Genomic DNA, 21,264 nt, shown 5'->3' on the forward strand with positions numbered 1-21,264 from the left:
TTATACTTCTTTTAGGCCAGAATGGAGTCTATGAATCGGCCCTACACTTCACTTGTGCCCCCTTTATCCCCACAACCTAAGATAGTCACCCCCTACACTGCTTCACAGCCTACACCACCTCTGCCTCCTCCGCCACCCCCACCTCCTCCTCCCCCACCTCCCCCACCGCCCCCTCCTCCCCCTCTCCCCAGCCAGTCTGCACCTTCTGCAGGCTCGGCAGCCCCAATGTTCGTCAAGTACAGCACAATAACGCGGCTACAGAATGCGTCTCAGCATTCAGGGGCTCTTTTTAAGCCGCCAACACCCCCAGTAATGCAGTCACAGTCAGGGAAGCCTCAGATCCTGGTGCCCCCCAATGGAGTTGTTCCACCACCCCCTCCGCCTCCTCCACCCCCAACCCCGGGCTCTGCCATGGCCCAGCTAAAGCCTGTACCTTGTGCCCCATCCCTCCCACAGTTCAGTGCCCCGCCTCCTCCACTGAAGATCCATCAAGTTCAGCATATTACTCAGGCGGTTCCCCCAACACCCCCCCCACCACCTCCTATTCCTGCACCCCTCCCTCCTCAAGCCCCGCCAAAACCCCTTGTGACCATCCCCCCACCAACCAGCACCAAGACTGTGGCACCTGTTGTGACACAAGCTGCACCACCCACACTTACTCCTCCAGTCCCCCCAGTGAAAAAGCAGCCGGCTTTCCCTGTTTCTTACATTGCACCCTCTCCCTTTACCCCTCCTGTTCCAGTACCCCCGCCAACATTACCCAAGCAACAGAGCTTCTGTGCAAAACCTCCTCCCTCTCCACTGTCACCGGTGCCCTCAGTCGTGAAGCAGATAGCCAGCCAGTTTCCACCCCCTCCAACTCCCCCCGCCATGGAATCTCAGCCCTTAAAGCCTGTCCCAGCAAATGTAGCTCCACAATCCCCTCCCGCAGTGAAAGCAAAGCCCAAGTGGCAACCCAGCTCCATCCCAGTCCCTTCTCCGGACTTCCCTCCTCCCCCTCCTGAAAGCAGCCTGATGTTTCCTCCTCCACCCCCATCACCTGCCCCAGCCCCACCACCACCTCCACCTCCACCCACGGCTTCTCCTACCCCTGACAAAAGTGGATCTCCAGGCAAAAAGACCAGTAAGACATCCAGCCCTGGGGGGAAGAAACCACCCCCAACCCCACAGCGCAACTCCAGCATTAAATCCAGCAGTGGTGCAGAGCACCCCGAGTCCAAGAGACCCTCGGTGGACAGTCTAGTCAGCAAGTTTACACCGCCAGCAGAATCAGGGTCTCCCAGTAAGGAGACTCTACCACCTCCTGTAGCACCCCCCAAACCTGGAAAACTCAATCTTTCTGGAGTCATCCTTCCTGGAGTTCTCCAACAAGGGTGTGTGTCAGCAAAAGCTGCTGTTCTGAGTGGGCATGGAAAGGACTCTGTGGTGGAATTTCCTTCTCCTCCATCCGATTCTGACTTTCCACCTCCTCCACCCGAAATAGAGCTTCCTCTACCCCCCATTGAGATTCCAGCAGTATTCTCGGGAAACACCTCTCCAAAAGTGGCAGTCGTTAATCCTCAACCACAACCATGGTCTAAAACATCAATGAAGAAGGCCCCTCCACCCACACGACCCAAACGGAATGACAGTACCCGCCTCACTCAAGCAGAGATGTCTGAGCAGCCAACAATGGCCACAGTTGTGCCACAAGTGCCCACTTCTCCCAAATCCAGCCTTAGTGTCCAGCCTGGATTCCTGGCTGACCTCAACAGGACACTGCAGCGGAAGTCCATCACTCGGCACGGCTCACTCTCCTCCTCCCGCATGTCCAGAGCAGAACCAACAGCCACCATGGATGATATGGCACTGCCTCCTCCACCCCCTGAACTGCTGTCTGATCAACAGAAGGCTGGTTATGGGGGCAGTCATATATCAGGCTATGCAACATTGCGGAGAGGACCCCCTCCAGCTCCCCCCAAGAGAGACCAGAACACCAAGCTCTCCAGAGACTGGTAGCCACCATAGGATTTTATTTTCATGATATCTGTAATCAGTTCTACAATCAGCTCACCTGATCATCTGTGAATTCAGGTGTTCAGAGCCTCCTGGTATGATGTTATTCAGGTAGTGTCCAGTTTGTGTGTGTGTGTGTGTGTGTGTGTGTGTGTGTGTACACATGTGCATGTACACACAGTTGTATGTTTATGTATACATATATGTATGTGTATGTGTATATAGAGAGAGCTGAGAGTTCTATTTATTCTTTTTCTCTTCTAATCTGAAAATGGGTGTTCTATATTTTGGGTGGAAGAGGCATGGAAGGGGATGTGTGTTGTCTCTTAAGATTTTTTTTCTGTGTCATGTGGATTGGACCAAAAACTTCTAATCACTTATTTAGAAGGTATTTATAAGTGTCTGTCCATGTGTAGCCTATTCGTGCATGTTGTGTATTATATAACTAAGGAATAGATGTATAATGTGCTATTTCTGGTTGAGAAAGTCATCAGAATGTTTGGTATATCTATAAGGCTTTTGTGTTTGTTTTTTCCCCAGTTGGCTGAAGTTAGAATTGCTTGAGTGACACTTCATTGCTATACATAAAGGGGCACTTTAAATCAGGAAAATTTCTCAGCTTCATAGAACGGGTAACTAGTGCAGGATGGGGAAATGTTCACAGACACCATCTGTATGTGGTTGTGCATAGAAAGTAAATACATGGTGTAACTCAGCCATTCCAGCTGCAGTACTGCTGCAGTGCTCCACCCGCATTTAGGATGTGCTCTCTGACAGGTAAGCTCTTTGTCTATGATACATGGGTAATTCGTGCTATAATGGATAGTTCCTTTTTAGTACATTTTTATGAAGCTTTATCAACTTGGCTTCATGATCCTCACTTTGATTAATTTTAAGAGGGTAGACAACACTGCTATCTCTGTAATGTTTTGTCCCAGTATGTCTTTGGGTCACCAGTGACCTTCTTAACAATCTGTGCTTTAGGTAGATGTTGATACTCTTATATCTGTAGACAATTGGTATACGAAATACACACATTCTGTGCCCCAATATGGTGCATCATTATTTTAAAAAATCACTTTTTAAAATGCATTTTTTGAGCATTGCTCTATAGAAAGGAGGGGTGATGAGAGAACAAAATTGGCCTCTGTGCAAGTGTCATTAATCAGTTGTATATGGGTTATAATACGTAATACAAAAAACTCCTTAATATGGGACTGCCATGGAGAGGGAAGAATAGGTTTTTAACAGTTTCATTTATAGCTACCAGGGCTACCAGGACCCTTACTGATTGTAGCCTGGTTGTGATTAGTCCAGGTTACCAGAAGTTCTGATGGAGTGGGACAGTCCAAGTCCAGTAACTTGACATGACGTGTTACGCATGTGCAGTTTGGTATAAGATGGAATCACCGCTGTAATGACATACTACTATATGCTTTTTTCTGTGAATTTTCCTTGGTACATGAGATAAATATGTACTGTCTCAACAACTTATGATGATAAACTGCACTACTAGGAATAAAACACAATCTTAGGAGTGGCTCCTAAACGAGAATAAAAATGGGCCATTCAGCACTTAGAAGGGGAGCGCATCTTGTAATGAAAGTCTGTGCCTATTGTGAATGATTACCAATGCAAACTGCAGCAATCAGTTGACACTGTCCCATAAGGAAAAAGTGATGCCAATAAAGTGGGGGAAGAGATGGTAAATAATTCTAGAATGAGCAAAAGTGCTTTCTTAGTACAGTATACTCAAGGTCTCACATAACCCACATTCCATGAAAACTGCATCATAAACAGAATAAGCGACACCTCTCCATTGCTACATCTCCAGAATATTGTTCACTATGTTCATGTGGTTATGGAGCAATAAGAATATATGCCATTGACATCTTTCAAATATTTCACCAAGTTTTGTGTTTGATATTTATGCTTATAAAGTGATCTTTAACACATTTGCATTGTTCATTTAAGCATGCACAGCAATTTGGGTAATGTTTGAGTAGATTGCCAAGCTCCACTGTGACTCATGAATGAATTTCTCAGTCTCCTGCTTGCAGCTTTCTAGTTCAAGGGTCACCCATATTTGTGGGTTAAAGAGTTATTAAGTGTATGAATCCAATCATCAAAGTATTCATTCCTAGAGTTTTGAGTTTTGTTGTGGTGATTTTCTTATGAGAAGATAGACAACTTCAATTTTCTTTGAGGGGAAAAATGTAGCCCCCCCCAACCTTTTATCACCCATGATTGGAGCCCTAAAACAACAGCCTTTATGTTTTCAGTGCAGGATTTCTTGGAATTTCTTGCTTGGGTCAATCCTGATGATAGCCATCCTGAACACATGGATTTTGGTGTTTTTCTGGAAGAGCAGACATCCTTTTGAACACTAATGATGCCAGGAAGAGAGCAGAGCTAGAGGAGGAGACTGTCATTTTTACCCCCAGTCCAGTGGCTGGTCTGACAATAGACCATTTCCCTTTACAGTCCTCCACAGACAGAAATGGCTGTTGAAAATGTTTTAACCTCGTGTGAACTGAATTTTAAAAACCACGAAAGTGATACTTGATACTTTTCGTTTTACTCCTTAGTGGGTTTTCTTTAATTTGGATTTTTGTTGGGATGTAGCTTTTCCTAGATTGCATTTTTGTAGCTCTTTTTCTCTGGTATATTCATGGAAAGCATCTACTGCCGGATGACACTAGTACTGTGCCTCCTTTCACTGCCTTCTGCCTTGCAGCCCTCACCCAGCTTGGCTGCTTCGTCTGTGCAGTTGACCTGGCTGTAGTGAAAACTGAACAGCATGGATTACTCATCCTGCTGCTGAGGGCAGTGCAAACAGGTGCTTATCAGAGGCCAGTGACTTGCTTAATTAGTGACACTCTTAATTTGTACTAGAGATCATTTCAAAATTGAATCACTCTGTGCTCAAAGTTTTGACACCAACGCTGTAAGGCAGCAGAATCTATTCTCAGTAAAATAACTTCAGGTTTATAGATGGTAATAATAAATATTAGATATTCTGTATTGGATTTTACCAGCTTCACTTTCACTATTCAAATACTTTTTTTTTTTTTCCTTAGATGCTGTAATTCTCTTGGGAAGAGTAACTATTCTTAATGTTTTTACAGATACCCACCTTAGCTGTAAATTGGATAGTTAAGTTTCTGGGAGTTTTTAAATGAAAAAGAATGTGGAATCTTAAGTTACAGAAGACTGTTTTCATCAGAAAATTTCAAACAAAGTAAACATGATGGTGTTTTATAGTCCTCTAAAATCTAGGTGCTCCCGCCCACCAAAGGCAGATCCTGCAAAGGACTGTGAACTGTCATGGTGAACTGTCTTGGGTCCCCTTACCATGTATGTTTTCTTGTCACTGAAAACAATGCTGAGTTTATCAAGAAAATTTAAATTGGACAGTCATCATTCCAACCAAGTGACAACTCTGAGGCCAAGGTTATTAGGAGCTGTACACATCCAATTCAAGGTTCATTTGCTGCTATTCTGAGAGAATACAACTACTAATAAACTTAAGGAAATTATAAAGTTATAAATTAGCCTGATACCTATTTGAGGTAATGGTGTGGATTGGGCTGTTTTGACTATCAGCCACCAACATAACTCTTTGTCACCTTTGTTCCTCTGCTAAAAGTAATTTTGTTATGCAAAATGATTTTAAACAGGTAAATCCATTCCTATTTTTGCACATTACCGGAAGTTTTTCATATACTTACAGAGCTAACTAATTATAACTGATTTAATACCACTCAAGTTTAGACCAAGTGAACCCATATGATCCTGTATGGTTATAGATGTGATGACTTGCTTTTAGTAAAGTAGTATAATTGGGTCATACACTTGATGAGGGGGTGACTGTTTCTGGGCGGGAAAACCCTTTAGATTGCAAGTACCTTTTGGCACTTTCATTTTTTAAAATATAAACTTTACATTTGCATAAATTATCCAGGGTATTCCTAACCCTGTAGGAATATGTGACCTCTCACAAAGCTGAGATATGATCCAAAGAGAAAGGCAAGTATAAAAGAATTAGATACCTATTATCTTTAAGTTTTGTTTTGTTTTGTTTTCTTAGAGACAGGAGTCTGTCTCACTATGTTGCCCAGGCTGGTCTCGATCTCCTGGCCACAAGTGATCTTCCTGCCTCAGCCTCCTCCCAAAGTGCTGTGATTACAGGTATGAGCCACTGTACCCAGCCTTTCCTTTTAAAATTCAAACGGAACATTTCTACACCTTTATCAGTTTATCCCTCAAACAAAACAAGTGCTCAGTTCTTACTGTGCCCTTGGAAGGTCTATATGTAGAAGAAATCTGAAATTTAGCTGCAGAATAAACTTGCTAGATAAAAACAAGATAAAACGTACTGGAGAAGTGCTGTAAAATCTCTCCAATTGTTTTGCTCTTTGAAGTAATAAACCGTTTGAAAGAGAAAATACTTGCTGTAAACCCCCAGTGCCTTGAACTCTTGGCAGAATATTTTAAAAAAGAAATCCAACAAGCAAAACTTTGAGGTGCTAATGAAAGTAAAGGAAGGTGGTATTTCCAGTTTTGGCAGAAATGGAAAGTGTCTCACAAGAGACATCACTACCCTCATGGGGTCTGGCTGCTTTCTACCAAAGACGTTTAGAAAAGTGAATTGAGTCAGGGTGATGGTAAACACTACATATTTTATAGATGGTTAAGTTGAGAAGTGATTATATGTATCATGGATGGCCACTAATACCAAGCTCATGATAGTTGAAGCCTCAACCTCTTAGGAAGTAAAACTTGTCTGCAGCACTCAAGGGGGAAACCCTTATATTTTGCAAATTGTCATTCGTTAAATTTATTGTAACCTAATACCAAAAACTGCCATTTTTCATATTTCCCCACCTCCATCTTTTTCGCTACTTGTAAATAATCCCTCCTAGAAAATAAGCATTAACTGGAATGTTTCAAATGATTTTGCTTCATTTTAATATCAGCCACTAGTGAACTCTTACAGAGATGTACATTTAAAATTAGCTTGTGCTAAGTGTTGTAAAAACATTGTTTACTGTTTTAAAGGAGAATTGCACATTATATTTAACTGGGATTGCTTCCTCCCTCATTTCTTTAAAAAACAGAGTCAAGGCTCACACCAACCTGTAGGCTGTGGGAGCTTTGCCCTAAGTAGATACAACGTAGAAATATACTTTTTTAAAGCATGAAAAAGACAAGGAACTGCATTATAATGTACCAGGTAGAGGAGATTATTATTCAGAGGATTATGCACAGCTCAGTGAAGATGAAGTTACAATTTTTCTTGCAGCTTTGTTGCTATTACTTTCTTCTGCATAAATGTATGCTCATTTCATTATGTGCCTTGCTCCCTGATTGTGCAAAACTATATAGATATATATAGATATATATATGAGAGAGATATATTCAGTACTACTGAGGATGTTTTTGTTCTGCTGGATTAAGTTATTTTCCAAGTTACTCTTGCCAGTTACTGTCAGTAAACTATTGTAATGGCTTAGCACACTAGTCGTACCGGTCAGTGTAAATGTTTTTCAGTTACATGTTTTCATTATGTCAGCTTATCAAATCCCTAATAAAAAAATTCATAGATTTCATTTAAACATGGGAACTTTGAGTGTTTGTGGATCGACATCAAGAATCTGGTTTTGCGTTTCATATCAGGGTACCCAAGAAAATAGGCCATACACAGAACAAATTAAGTGTGGAAAATAAACTAGTTTGATGTGTTCAATTTGTTAACTTTTAAGAGTAGTTTATGCCAACTAGGAAAATTTGGCCATTAAATACATTAGTGATTAAGTAACAATGGCTTAAAGATTTTTCTTCTTTAAACAAAGAACTAAGTACAAACTAATAAAGGAATGCCTTTTGTTTCAAATATTTGGAGTCACAATAACGTGTTGGACTGCCATGTGAAGGTATGTATAATTGCATACTGTAATGTGTTTACAAATCACTATTGTATACCAAACTAGGGCAAAAAAAAGTGGAAGCCTTCCCCCTTTGTTCAGCATCTGTTAGTCATACGTGGTTCTGGAAACTGCACCTGTACTTTGCCTTCAGAAGCAGCAGTGTATGTAGCACAGTGAACACAAGCTGACAGGAAAATGGAACACATGCCCTAAATCCACAGAGCTGTTCAACCCCAAATGTGTAATTCGAAAGTAAAAGTCAAGGAATAGGATCATTAACAAAAGATTGGATACTAAACATCTTTGAAACAGGACTGCTCTGACACCTAAAATCCTATTCACTAATAAGAGAAACCAGTAAATGTTCTAGCTCAGTATTTCATGTTTTTCTACATTATTGTTCAACTTACCTAATGATACCAAATTAAAGGCACAGAGGAAATAAGATGGGCTTGAAAAGTGGGAAAATCTGAAACATTATTTTGGGTATTGTGGAGACAAACTGTTGCCACCGTCAGATACATGATTAGGAATTTTTAAAAAATATATTTTATTGCCGGGCGCGGTGGCTCAAGCCTGTAATCCCAGCACTTTGGGAGGCCGAGGCGGCTGGATCACGAGGTCGAGAGATCGAGACCATCCTGGTCAACATGGTGAAACCCCGTCTCTACTAAAAGTGCAAAAAATTAGCTGGGCATGGTGGCACGTGCCTGTAATCCCAGCTACTCAGGAGGCTGAGGCAGGAGAATTGCCTGAACCCAGGAGGTGGAGGTTGCGGTGAGCCGAGATCGCGCCATTGCACTCCAGCCTGGGTAACAAGGGCGAAACTCCGTCTCAAAAAAAAAAAAAAAAAAAAAAAAAAAAAAAAAAAAAAAAAAAAAAAAAAAAAAATTTATTGCACTTTAGTTTCTGGGGTACATGTGAACAATATGCAGGATCGTTGCCTAGTTACATACATGGCAATGTGGTTTGCTGCCTCCATCCCCATCACCTGTATCTGGTATTTCTCCCCATGTTATCCCTCCCCAACTCCCTACCCACCGCTGTCCCTCCCTTAGTCCCCCCAGCAGATCCTGTATGATGCTTCCCTCCCGGTGTCCATGTGTTCTCACTGTTCAACACCCATCTACAAGTGAGAACATGCTGTGTTTGATTTTCTGTTCTTGTGTCAGTTTGCTGAGAATGATGGTTTCCAGGTTCATCCATGTCCCTACAAAGGACATAAACTCATTCATTTTTTAATGGCTGCATAGTATTCCATGGTGTATATATGCCACATTTTCCCTGTCCAGTCTATCACTGATGGGCATTTGGGTTGGTTCCAGGTCTTTGCTATTATAAACAGTGCCACAGTGAACATACATGTGCATGTGTCTTTATAACAGAATGATTTATAATCCTTTGGATACACACTCAGTAATGGGATTGCTGGGGCAAATGGAATTTCTATTTCTAGGTCCTTGAGGAAGCGCTACACTGTCTTCCACAATGGTTTAACTAATTTACACTCCCACCAACAGTGTAAAAGTGTTCCCAATTCTCCACACCCTCTCCAGCATCTGTTGTCTCCAGATTTTTAAATGATTGCCATTCTAACTGGTATGAGGTGGTATCTCAATGTGGTTTTGATATGCATTTCTCTAATGACCAGTGATGACGAGCATTTTTTCGTTTGTTGGCCTCATATATGTCTTTTGTAAAGTGTCTGTTTATATCCTTTGCCCACTTTTGAATGGGTTTTTTTTTTTTCTTGTAAATGTGCATTAGTTCTTCATAGATTCTGGATGTTAGCCCTTTGTCAGATGGATAGATTGCAGAATTTTTTTCCCATTCTGTTGGTTGCCAGTTCACGCTAATGATTCTTTTGCTGTGCAGAAGTTCTGGAGTTTAATTAGATCCCATTTGTCTGTTTTGGCTTTTGTTGCCAAATCTTTTGGTGTTTTAGTCATGAAGTCCTTGCCTATGCCTATGTCCTAAATGGTTTTGCCTAGGTTTTCTTCTAGGGTTTTTTATGGTGTCAGGTCTTGTGTTTAAGTATTTAATCCATCTGGAGTTAATTTTAGTGTAAGGTGTCAGGAAGGGGTCCAGTTTCTGCTTTCTGCACACTGCTATCCAGTTTTCCCAACAGCATTTATTAAACAGGGAATCCTTTCCCTGTTGCTTGTTTTTGTCAGATTTGTCAAAGATCAGATGGTTGTAGATGTGTGGTGTTGCCTCCAGGGCCTCTGTTCTGTTCCATTGGTTTGTATCTCTTGTTTTGGTACCACTACCATGCTGTTTTGATTACTATAACCTTGTAGTATAGTCTGAAGTCAAACTATAAAAGTATAGGTAGTGTGATGCCTCCAGCTTTGTTCTTTTTGCTTAGAATTGACGTGGCTATGCAGGCTCTCTTTTGGTTCCATATGAAGTTTAGGGTGTTTTTTTCCAGTTCTGTGAAGAAGGTCATTGGTAGCTTGATGGGGATAGCATTGAATCTATAAATTATTTTGGGCAGTATGGCCATTTTCACAATATCGATTGTTCCTAACCATGAGCATGGAACGTTTCTCCATATGTTTGTGTCCTCTCTTATTTCATTGAGCAGTGGTTTGTAGTTCTCCTTGAAGAGGTCCTTTACATCCTGTATTAGTTGTATTCCTAGGTATTTTATTCTCTTTGTAGCAATTGTGAATGGCAGTTGGTTCTTGATTTGGCTCTCTTTAAGTTATTGGTGTATAGGAATGCTTGTGACTTTTGCACATTGATTTTGTATCCTGAGACTTTGCTGAAGTTGCTTATCAGTTTCAGGAGACTTTGGGCTGAGACGATGGGGTCTTCTAAATATACAATCATGTCATCTGCAAACTAGAGATAATTTGACTTCCTCCTTTCCTAATTGAATACCCTTTTTCTTGCCTGATTGCTCTGGCTAGAACTTCCAATACGATATTGAATAGGAGTTGTGAGAGAGGGCATCCTTGTCTAGTGCCAGATTTCAAATGAATGCTTCCAGTTTTTGCCCATTCAGTATGATACTGGCTGTGGGTTTGTCATAAATAGCTTTTACTATTTTGAGATACTTTCCGTCGATACCTAGTTTATTGAGAGTTTTTATTATAAAGTGCTGAATTTTGTCAAAGGCCTTCTCTGCATCTATTGAGGTAATCGTGGTTTTTGTCTTTGGTTCTGGTTTATGTGGTGAATTACATTTACAGACTTGCATATGTTGAACCAGCCTTGCATCCCTGAAATGAAGCCTACTTCATGATCGTGATGGATAAGCTTTTTGATGTGCTGTTGCAATTGCTTTGCCAGTATTTTATTGAATATTTTTGCATCTGTGTTCATCATGGATATTGGCCTGAAATTTTCTTGGTATCAGGATGACGTTGGTCTCATAAAATGATTTGGGGACAATTCCCTCTTTTCGGATTGTTTCAGAAGGAGTGGTGCCAGCTCCTCTTTGTATGTCTGGTAGAATTCAGCTGTGAAGCCATCTGGACCTGGCATTTTTTGGTTGGTAAGCTATTAATTGCTGCCTCAATTTCAGCCCTTGTTATTGTTCTATTCACGGTTTTGACTTCTTCCTGGTTTAGTCTTGGGAGGGTGTAAATGTCCAGGAATTTGTCCATTTCTAACAGGTTTGCTGGTTTATGTGCATAGAGTTTTTTATAGTAATCTCTGATGGTAGCTTGTATTTTTGTGGAATCTGTGGTGATATCCCCTTTATTGTTTTTTATTGCATCTATTTGATTCTTCTCTCTTTTCTATTAATCTGGCTAGTGGTCTATTCTGTTGATCTTTTCAAAAAACCAGCTCCTGGATTCATTAATTTTTTCGAGGGCTTTTTGTGTATCTCCTTCAGTTCTGCTCTGATCTTAGTTATTTCTTGTCTTCTGCTAGCTTTTGAGGTATTTTTGATCTTGCTTCTCTAGCTCTTTCCATTTTGATGATAGCGTGTCGATTTTAGATCCTTCCTTGCTTCTCCTGTGGGCATTTATTGCCATAAATTTTCCTCTAGACACTGCTTTAAATGTGTCCCAGAGATTCTGGTATGTTGTGTCTTCATTCTCGTTGGCTTTGAAGAACATCTTTATTTCTGCCTTCATTTCATTGTTTATCCAGTCAACATTCAAGAGCCAGGTGTTCAGTTTCTGTGAAGTTGTGTGGTTCTGAGTTAGTTTCTTAATCCTGAGTCTGATTTGATCGCACTGTGGTCTGATGTTGTGATTTCCGTTCTTTTCCATTTGCCGAGGAGTTACTTACTTCCAATTATGTGGTCAGTTTTAGCATAGGTGTGATGTGGTGCTGTTAAGAATGTATATTCTTTGGATTTGGGGTGGAGAGTTCTTTAAATGTCTATTATGTCTGCTAGGTCCAGATCTGAGTTCAATTCCTGGATATCCTTAATTTTCTGTCTCATTGATCTAATATTGACAGTGGAGTGTTATTAAGTCTCCCACTATTACTGTGTGGGAATCCAAGTCTCTTTGTAGATCATTAAGAACTTGCTTTATGTACCTGGGTACTCCTGTATTGGGTGCGTATATATTTAGGATCCTTAGCTCTTCTTGATGCATTGATCCTTTTACCATTATGTAATGCCCTTCTGTGTCTCTTTTGATCTTTGTTGGTTTAAAGTCCATTTTACCAGAGACTAGGATTGCAACTCCTGCTTTTTTTGGCTCTCCATTTGCTTGGTAAATCTTCCTCCATCCCTTTATTTTGAGCCTGTGTGTATCCTAGCATGTGAGATGGGTTTCCTGGATACAGCACACTGATGGGTTTTGACTTTTTATCCACTTTGCCAATCTGTGTCTTTTGATAGGAGCACTTAGCCCATTTACATTTAAGGTTAATATTGTTATGTGTGAATTTGATCCTGCCATTGTGATGCTAGCTGTTTGTTTTGCCCGTTAGTTGACGCAGTTTCTTCATTGTGTTGATGCTCTTTACCATTTGGTACATTTTTGGAGTGGCTGGTACTGGTGGTTCCTTTCCTTGTTTAGTGCTTCTTTCAGGAGCTCTTGTAAGGCGGGCCTGGTGGTAGCGAAATCTCTCAGCAATTGCTTGTTCGTAAAGGATTTTATTTCTCCTTCACTTATGAAGCTTAGTTTGGCTGAATGTCAAATTCTAGGTTGAAAGGCCTATTCTTTAAGGATGATGAATGTTGGCCCCCACTCTCTTCTGGCTTGTAGGGTTTTTGCTGAGAGATCTGCTGAGTCTGATGGGCTTCCCTTTGTGGGTAACCTGAGCTCTCTCTTGCTGCCCTTAACATTTTTTCTTTCATTTCGACCCTGGTGAATCTGACGATTGTGTGCCTTGGGATTGCTCTTCTTGAGGAATATCTATGTGGTGGTCTCTATATTTCCTGAACTTGAATACGGGCCTGCCTTGCTATGTTGGGGAAGTTCTCCTGGATATCCTGAAAAGTGTTTTCCAGCTTGGATTCATTCTCTCTGTCACATTCAGGTACACCTATCAAATGTAAATTAGGTCTTTTCACAGAATCCCCTATTTTTTGGAGGCTTTGTTCATTTTTTACTTTTTTCTCTAATCTTGCCTTCTCATTTTATTTGAGTTCATCTTCAATCTCTGATATCCTTTCTTCTGCTTGGTTGATTTGGCTATTGAAACTTGTGTATGCTTCTCGCAGTTCTTGTGTTGTTTTTCAGCTCCATCAGTTCATTTATATTCTTGTCTAAGCTGTTTATTCTTGTTAGCATTTTGTCAAACCATTCCTCAAGGTTCTTAGTTTCTTTGCATTGGGTTAGAACATGTTGTTTTAGCTCAGATAAGTTTGTTATTACCCACCTTCTGAAGCCTGTTTCATCAAACTCATTCTCCATCCAGCCTTGTTACCTTGCTGGTGAGGAGTTACGATCCCTTGGAGGAGAGGCGTTCTGGTTTTGGGTGTTTTCATCCTTTTTGCGCTGGTTTCTTCCCATCTTTGTGGATTTATCTACCTGTGGTCTTTGTAGTTCGTGACCTTTGGATGAGGTCTCTGAGTGGACATCCTTTGTGTTGATGATTATTTCTTTTTTAGTTTTCCTTCTAACAGGCTCCTCTGCTTTAGGACTGCTGGAGATCCACTCCAGACCCTGTTTGCCTGAGGATCACCTGCAGCGGCTGCAGAACAGTAAGGGTTGCTACCAGTTGCTGCTTGTTATCTTTGTCCCAGAAGGATACCAGCCAGATGTCAGCCTGAGCTGTCCTTTATGAGGTGTCTCTTTGGATATACGGGGGTTGAGGAGTTGCTTGAGGAGACAGTCTGTTCCTTACAGGAGCTCAAGTGTTCAGCTGTCAGTTCCGTTGTTCTGTTCAGAGCTGCTGGGCAGGTACATTTAAGTCTGCTACAGCAGAGCTCATAACTGCCTTTTTTTCCCTACATGCTCTGTCCTGGGTAGGTGGGATTTTATTAGTTAACTTCTGACATGCTGCTGCCTTTTTTCAGATGCCTTTCCCAGCGAGGAGGTAGCTTAGTCAGAGTCTGTCAGCAGAGGTGTTGCTGAGCTGCTGTGGGCTCTGCCCAGCTGCTGTGTGAACTTCCTTGTGGTTTTGTTTATAGAGGTATAGTTAGAACTGCCTCAGTAGTGGTGGACTGCCTCAGTAATGGCAGCTGCCCTTCCCTCAACAGAGTTGGACTGTCCCAGCTCCAGCTGTGCTTGCTGACTCAATCCAGAGCATTTCAGATTGCTTGTCTTTATGGAGGTGGTGCCCACCAAGCCACATCACCTGGCTCCCTGTTTCAGCCCCCTTTTTCAGTTGAATGGGCAACTCTGTCTCCCAGGCATTCCATGCGCCAGTTGAAACGGCACCCAGATTTGTTTTTGTGCGGAGAACCACTGCGCTGACTGAAACAGACATGCTTGAGAGTCCTGGCACTTTGCTGCCCGGGAATCTCCTAGTCTGTGGGCAGTAAAAGTTAGTTTGGAAATGCGGTGATCACTCACCCTCTTCCTTCTTGCTGGGAACTGCACTCCAGAGCTGTTCCTATTCAGCCATCTTGGATCGTTGTCCCCCCCGCCCCCAGAAAATTCTTTATAAACTAGGCTCTTTCTTACAGCAACAAAGCACTGGCTAAGCTAGTGGTCTTTTAGACTCACTTCTGACCAGTCTGCAGTAATTTTTTTTTAGTCAGCAACGCCCGTCAGTGTTTAAAAAAAAATGTACAGAATTGGAAATATTAACAATTAGATTTGAAGGAAAGTGATAAGAAAACTCAGGTTCAAGTGAAGCAAAACAGGATTAGAAAGTTCTTTTTTTATTTTTATTTTTATTTTTTTTTTTGAGACGGAGTTTTACTCTTGTTACCCAGGCTGGAGTGCAATGGCGCGATCTCGGCTCACCGCAACCTCCGCCTCCTGGGTTCAGGCAATTCTCCTGCCTCAGCCTCCTGAGTAGTTGGGATTACAGGCACGCGCCACCATGCCCAGCTAATTTTTCGTATTTTTAGTAGAGACGGGGTTTCACCATGTTGACCAGGATGGTCTCGATCTCTTGACCTCGTGATCCAGCCGCCTCGGCCTCCCAAAGTGCTGGGATTACAGGCTTGAGCCACCGCGCCCGCCCTAGAAAGTTCTTAATTAAGAGCAGCTGTCTTGAGGGGAAAAACTTCAGAGGACAAATTTAAAACTCAACATTTTAAATATCTGAAGGCTAAAAAGACTTCAGTAGTAAAAAGTAGCTCCCTGGTTCAGAACAACAGGAAAGTCAAAGATTATCCCTAATGTGTACACTCAGGTACCACCTTAGAAAAAGAGGTTGTTTATGTAAATAAGTTAACAAGACATTTGAATATACTTTGTGGGATTTTATTTAGGTCAAGTTCTTAGTACACGGCAACAATTCCAAATACAATTAAATTAAAAAGTGATGTTCCTCCACTCATCTGGAGGTGGTTTAATGGCACACAAGAAACATTACTGGCAACAGAGTGCTCCCTTAAGTTCTCCTGGATGGTTTTTAGTCAACTCACTCATAGTATCTCCAACTCTCCCTCTGGAAGCTAAAAGCACAACTGGCCAGATCACAAATTGTTTACATTCTTTTTTGTAAGCCATTTTTTTAAGAAAAATGGTGCAAGGACACAAAATATGATAAAAACTTTTTCCATAGAATTCTTAAGTTGCAAAAGAGATTTCATTTTAATGTGAAAATAAGCTTTTTTTGGTTTTTCTTTCTTTTCTTTTTTTTTCTTTTTTTTTTTTTTTTACAAAAAACCTTAAGATATTCAGCAAGGATCATTTATACACAGCTAGGCCCTGTCGTTTCGTTGTTTTTTTTTTTTTTTTTTTTTTTTTTTTTAGAATGAGTGTCTCAACCAAATAGGAACAAAGGTCAGCACAAAATAAAGGTAATGAGCTCAATGCCTCCCCATTTAATCACTTTTATAAAGCTCTCTCCAATAAGGCTGCTGTGCTGCGCTCCTACCAGTGTTGAATTAATATAACATTCCTACCAAACATACCTTATGGGAAAGTGTTTATACTTAGTGTAGTTTTAGGAGGGGTGAAAATGAAGATTATTTTCACTAAGGTTGCAGTTAGTATACGCCTTTACACAACTCCGACAGTATTTATCAAAACATGGCATACCTTTTCTAGTATATTCTTGAAAACATCAAATAAAACTCCTGACTTTTAAAGAAAAATACAGCACATTTAGTTAAGACAGTTGTGGTGCAGTGGAAAATTGACCACTGAGTGAGAACTCTGCTGTTACTAGCTGTTAACATGAAGAAGAAAACTTACTTCATCAGTCAAATGAGACAACCAGAATTTTAAAAATCTCATCTAGCTCAAATTCTGTGATTCTAAGTAAATCATATGGGGGAAATTATCACCTTAACACCAATCAGGAGTTCCTGGCCAAAAAGTCCAGAAGTGAACAGAGCCCATTCTTTTCAAAGACTTGTCAGTCACCTGCGAATTCCATCAAACTTTTTCAAAGGCAAAGGTCACCTTCAGGACATAACATGCTCTCTCCACAAAGGAGAAAAGAGAAGGTAGTAAAAGATAAACACAGTTCTTAATGCAGAAAGGTCACCTACTAAAAGAAAATGAACACAAAAAGATAAAAGCAAACTACCATCATTTTGATGCCTTTCAAAGAAAAAAAATCTTAAGTAGTTATCGTCAACAAAAACGGCCAAGGAGTGCAGCTCCATTACACACATCACATTAAAGATGTATAATATTCTCTAGCCAAATAATAAACACCAGTAGTAGGAAAAAGGAGGGGATGAAAAGGTTTCACACCCAGTAACTTTTAGGGACACAGCAAAATTAGCAGGCCATTGTCAACTCTCAAATGGGAACAGCAGGCGCCTCTGAGGGAGATAGGAAGTAGCTCAATGATGGAAAATACTAAACAAGATAGCTTAAAAGATTCATATTTATTCCAAACGGCAGGCTGAATCAGATGTAGATTTTGACACATTGGCACTATTATTTTTGATTTATTGCCTTGGCCATAAGGTCAAAGACAACAAGAAAAAAATATATTTCCATTCATATCCCCATGGACTTCCGATTTCTAATGACAAAAGAAAAAGACAACTATTCATTTTTTTTAAGGGACTGGACCCACAAACTTTAGGAGGGAAGAATCCCCTCTCCCATTAGATTTCCTCTATCCTGATAACATGGTTGCTTTATTGGTCAGCTTTTGGACTTGGATCATCTGTTACATTATTATTACACAGCATGGAAGATTTTTCTGCATTCATTTGGAATTCCTAACACCATCTTTTAATTTATAAAAAGATAAATGAGGGGAACTTACAATAAAACAAAAAATACTACCCTCACAGACTATTAATAGCATGCAATCTATGAAATATTACATACATTAAAAGTCTCCAATTACTGTGCGCCTATCCTGTCATCACACAGTATCCTTCCAAGATAATCTATAGAATTCAAAACTACAAAAATTTTAAACTATGCAGAAAATCCAACAGGTATTGTTTGTAAAACAAAGATCATACACACATTAGTACTAAATAGGGAAAAAAAATCAGCAGACCCATGGACTTCCCCCTGCTCCCAACCACAGGTCTTCAGTATAAAGGACTTCACCAGTGTCTTCTGCACTCCCCCATCCAGCAGGGGTCCAACAGGCCAGCTGCATTCCTGCTGACCGCCACCAACTCTGTTTTCTGCACAGTTGTCTTCTCTGCTGTAGTGGTGAGCTGTGGGAACTACTTTTTTGTTTTTGAGACGGAGTCTCACTCTGTCACCAGGCTGGAGTGCAGTGGCATGATCTCGGCTCACTACAACCTCTGCATCCTGGGTTCAAGCAATTCTCCTGTCTCAGCCTCCGGAGGAGCTGGGACTACACGTGCTTGCCACCACACCCAGCTAATTTTTGTATCTTTAGTAGAGCTGCAGTTTCACCATGTTAGCCAGGATGGTCTCAATTTCTTAACCTCATGATCCACCCACCTCAGCCTCCCAAAGTACTGGGATTACAGGTGTGTGCCACCACTCCCAGCCTGTGGGAACTACTAGTGGATTTCAAAACACCCTCTGCCTCATTAATCCACTAAGCTTTCTCAGCAAAAAGCTGTTTAAATAAATAAGGAGAACATCTAATTTCAAAACATTTTTCTAATTATAGACCAGTACACTAAGGAGAGCTTAACCTATCCAAGTATAGTTTAGTTTGGGTCCATAATGGAGCTAAAGGCTCAGAGGACATTCAGGGCCATTACACTGCAAGAAAACAAGGAATAAAAGATGTAGAAATTACCTAAAAGAAATGAAGTGGAATGTATACAGGAGGCAAGTTAATGAAACCTAACAAATACAAAGTGTTGGGAAAATCTGAAAGAAAAATAGCGATTGTAACTCGAAATGCATTGTTAAAAACAACCTTAAAACAAAAAGGTCTTAATAAAGACAGTCTATAGCGGGGTCTCAATTAAATGTTCTTATGTTCAGATAACATTTACAAGTGGAATATTAACTTCTGCCTACATCATTCTGAATTTCCTCACGCACTACTACACTTGTTCACTTTTCATTCAAGTTCCTCTTTCTGAACTTGTTCAATACCTCATTTGAAATATATGTAGCTATTGCTTTTCTCCTTTCACCTAGCACAGGGAAGTTACTTGGCAAAGCTCTATTCTGGCCAAGTCACTGGGACTGAGTAGAGCCCATGTTAGCAGCTCTGGGCCTGAATAGGGCTGGCCCACCATCACAGTAACCACCTACAAAGAGGCAAGCCCTCCTGGATTTTTTCAATATTTCCTATACTGACTACAGTAGTGAAGGTTAAAGCCATCTGCCCTACAAACTCCATTGAATCTGAAGCTGTATTTATTGTACAGATGGGGAAAATGTATTTTGTTTGTGTCAAAGTTCTATTAATTTTTATCAATGTGATTAGATATGTATTTTGGCCTATTAATCTTATTCATGATATTCTTAGTCTGAGATAGGTTTAAATTCTGACTAAAAGCAGATACTTAAGAGTCCAATAATACAAAATCAGGAGAGTATTACCTTTTCTGCAGCTAAGTGAGTCAATGATACAGCAGCAACTAATACTGGCCATTAATCACACCCAGAGAGCACATTAACAAACCTTTTATTCCCAGTGACTGTCAAGAGACTTGAAAATAACCACTATTCTCTTCCAAAGTAGAATACGATTTTCTAAATAGTGAAAGAAGTGATCATCAGAGTTGGTCTGAACTCCAAGATCTACTCAAAACAGCACCGATGGCAAGGGTTCGGGATGCCTGCTAAGAGCATTTCCACAGTTCAGTCTCTTCAGAACCTTAAGGACCTTCACACACCCACCTCCGCACATGAACCAGTCTACCACACTTCACATCTGGGTACACCGGCCATTAGCAACAGTGCAGTCTCATGCAGCAGCACATTAAAATCAAATGGTGGCCGGCGTTTGCCACCCTCAGAATGTTGGGAGACTTTCACATTTCATCATCCTTATAATCCACAAACAAATATGAAGGGATGCAAGTGAGTTCACCATGCACTCGTCTGGTGCACTCAAGTGCTGAGACAATGCAGAATTTACAGTGTTACAGAAGAAAAAAGCCATCTGAAATAATAGTAAAAATGGTTAAGTGTGGTATTTAAATATTGGTTCCCTCCTCTTCATACAAGTGGAAGAAAAGGAGGGGCAGGGTACCAACTGGGCCATGAGGTTAACCCCTTAGCACAGGCAATGAAGAACATCCAATGCCACAGATTCTGTAGGAGGAGAAATCCCAAGGGCATACAGTATTCCTGAGAAAGATCCCAGATTTTTCCGAATCAGTCTTAATCTGATTTTGTTTTGGCTACACAGTTATGTTGTTATACCTCTGACATATAAAAAAAATGGTCACTTTATTTCAATCCAGACAACTCGGCATAGTACAAATGACGGCAGAAAGATCCATTTGTTCAGACTCAGCTTGCTTTTTTTGTTTTTAATACTGGGGGATAAACAAAAAACAAGTGTAATTTTTATCATTTGTATCCTTCATTCTACTTTACTGGAGTGGAATCTCCAGGGCCTTCAGATAATCTGGGAAGACCTGACTATTCCTGTGAGGCAAGCACTTCCCTGCTGAGCTCTACTCAGAATAATGCATGATAGACTCAACATAATTCCCAGGAAAAAGCCCAGTCACTCCATTCATAACTCCCTCATACCAACCATCATCATTCTTCTTGATGACATAAATAATGGCTCCTTCCTGAAAGGACAGCTCATCTTCCTTGTCTTTTGTATAGTCATAAATTGCCACAACTGGGAGGGAAGAAAAACAAAATAGGATGTGAAAGAGAATAATATTCCTAGAAAGACAGAACCAAGCAGGTGAATATCTATCCTTTCCCAAATCCTGTAGCACTCATTCATGGTGACTTTCTACACACCAACCAAAACATATTTTTTTCTAAGTAATACCCAGTCATATACAATGAAATTCCATCTTCTATGGATGTTAGGCTTTACATTGAGTACAAACGGTGAAAAAGCACATTTAATCAAATGTGCTTTTGATTACCTTTCAAGAGCCTACAGGGAAAGTACCTCATTAAAGAGATACACAATCCTAGAATCAAGAAAGATGGCTCTTTCTTCATCTGAGCTTGTGTTGAGACACCATATTGTGGTTTAAAAAAAAACAAAAAGCTTTTCTTTACCTTAGAATTATACTAGTGCAATGAGATACACTGAGAGACAAGTGAGAAAACAGACAGACTAATGAACAGATTTCTGTCTCTTCTCTCACTCTCTGGAGCCTATGCCTCTTCACTAAGTAGAATGGTGGTTGAATTTCCCCAAGTTAAATGTATGAATGATGGGAGTCTGCTACATATATTCTTTC

At 40.7% G+C, this 21,264-nt stretch overlaps 2 protein-coding genes across 41 annotated transcripts in view; one reads left to right on the forward strand and one right to left on the reverse strand.

Moving 5' to 3' along the window:
• RAPH1 (Ras association (RalGDS/AF-6) and pleckstrin homology domains 1) overlaps window positions 1–16,235 on the forward strand; it is a 105,080-nt gene extending 88,845 nt beyond the window's left edge. For all 4 annotated transcript variants that reach the window (XM_074399209.1, XM_074399208.1, XM_074399210.1 and 1 more), the window contains one exon: window positions 16–16,235. In XM_074399209.1, coding sequence (XP_074255310.1) covers window positions 16–1,998 — 1,983 coding nt within the window. In that variant the 3' untranslated portion in view covers window positions 1,999–16,235. The remainder of the gene's footprint in view (window positions 1–15) is intronic.
• The window catches only part of ABI2 (abl interactor 2), a 118,012-nt gene continuing 112,453 nt past the window's right edge, over window positions 15,706–21,264 (reverse strand). For all 37 annotated transcript variants that reach the window (XM_039470265.2, XM_039470264.2, XM_039470263.2 and 34 more), the window contains one exon: window positions 15,706–20,681. In XM_039470265.2, coding sequence (XP_039326199.1) covers window positions 20,506–20,681 — 176 coding nt within the window. In that variant the 3' untranslated portion in view covers window positions 15,706–20,505. The remainder of the gene's footprint in view (window positions 20,682–21,264) is intronic.

Source organism: Saimiri boliviensis, chromosome 5 (genome assembly GCF_048565385.1).
Source record: "Saimiri boliviensis isolate mSaiBol1 chromosome 5, mSaiBol1.pri, whole genome shotgun sequence".
Lineage (NCBI taxonomy): Eukaryota > Metazoa > Chordata > Mammalia > Primates > Cebidae > Saimiri > Saimiri boliviensis.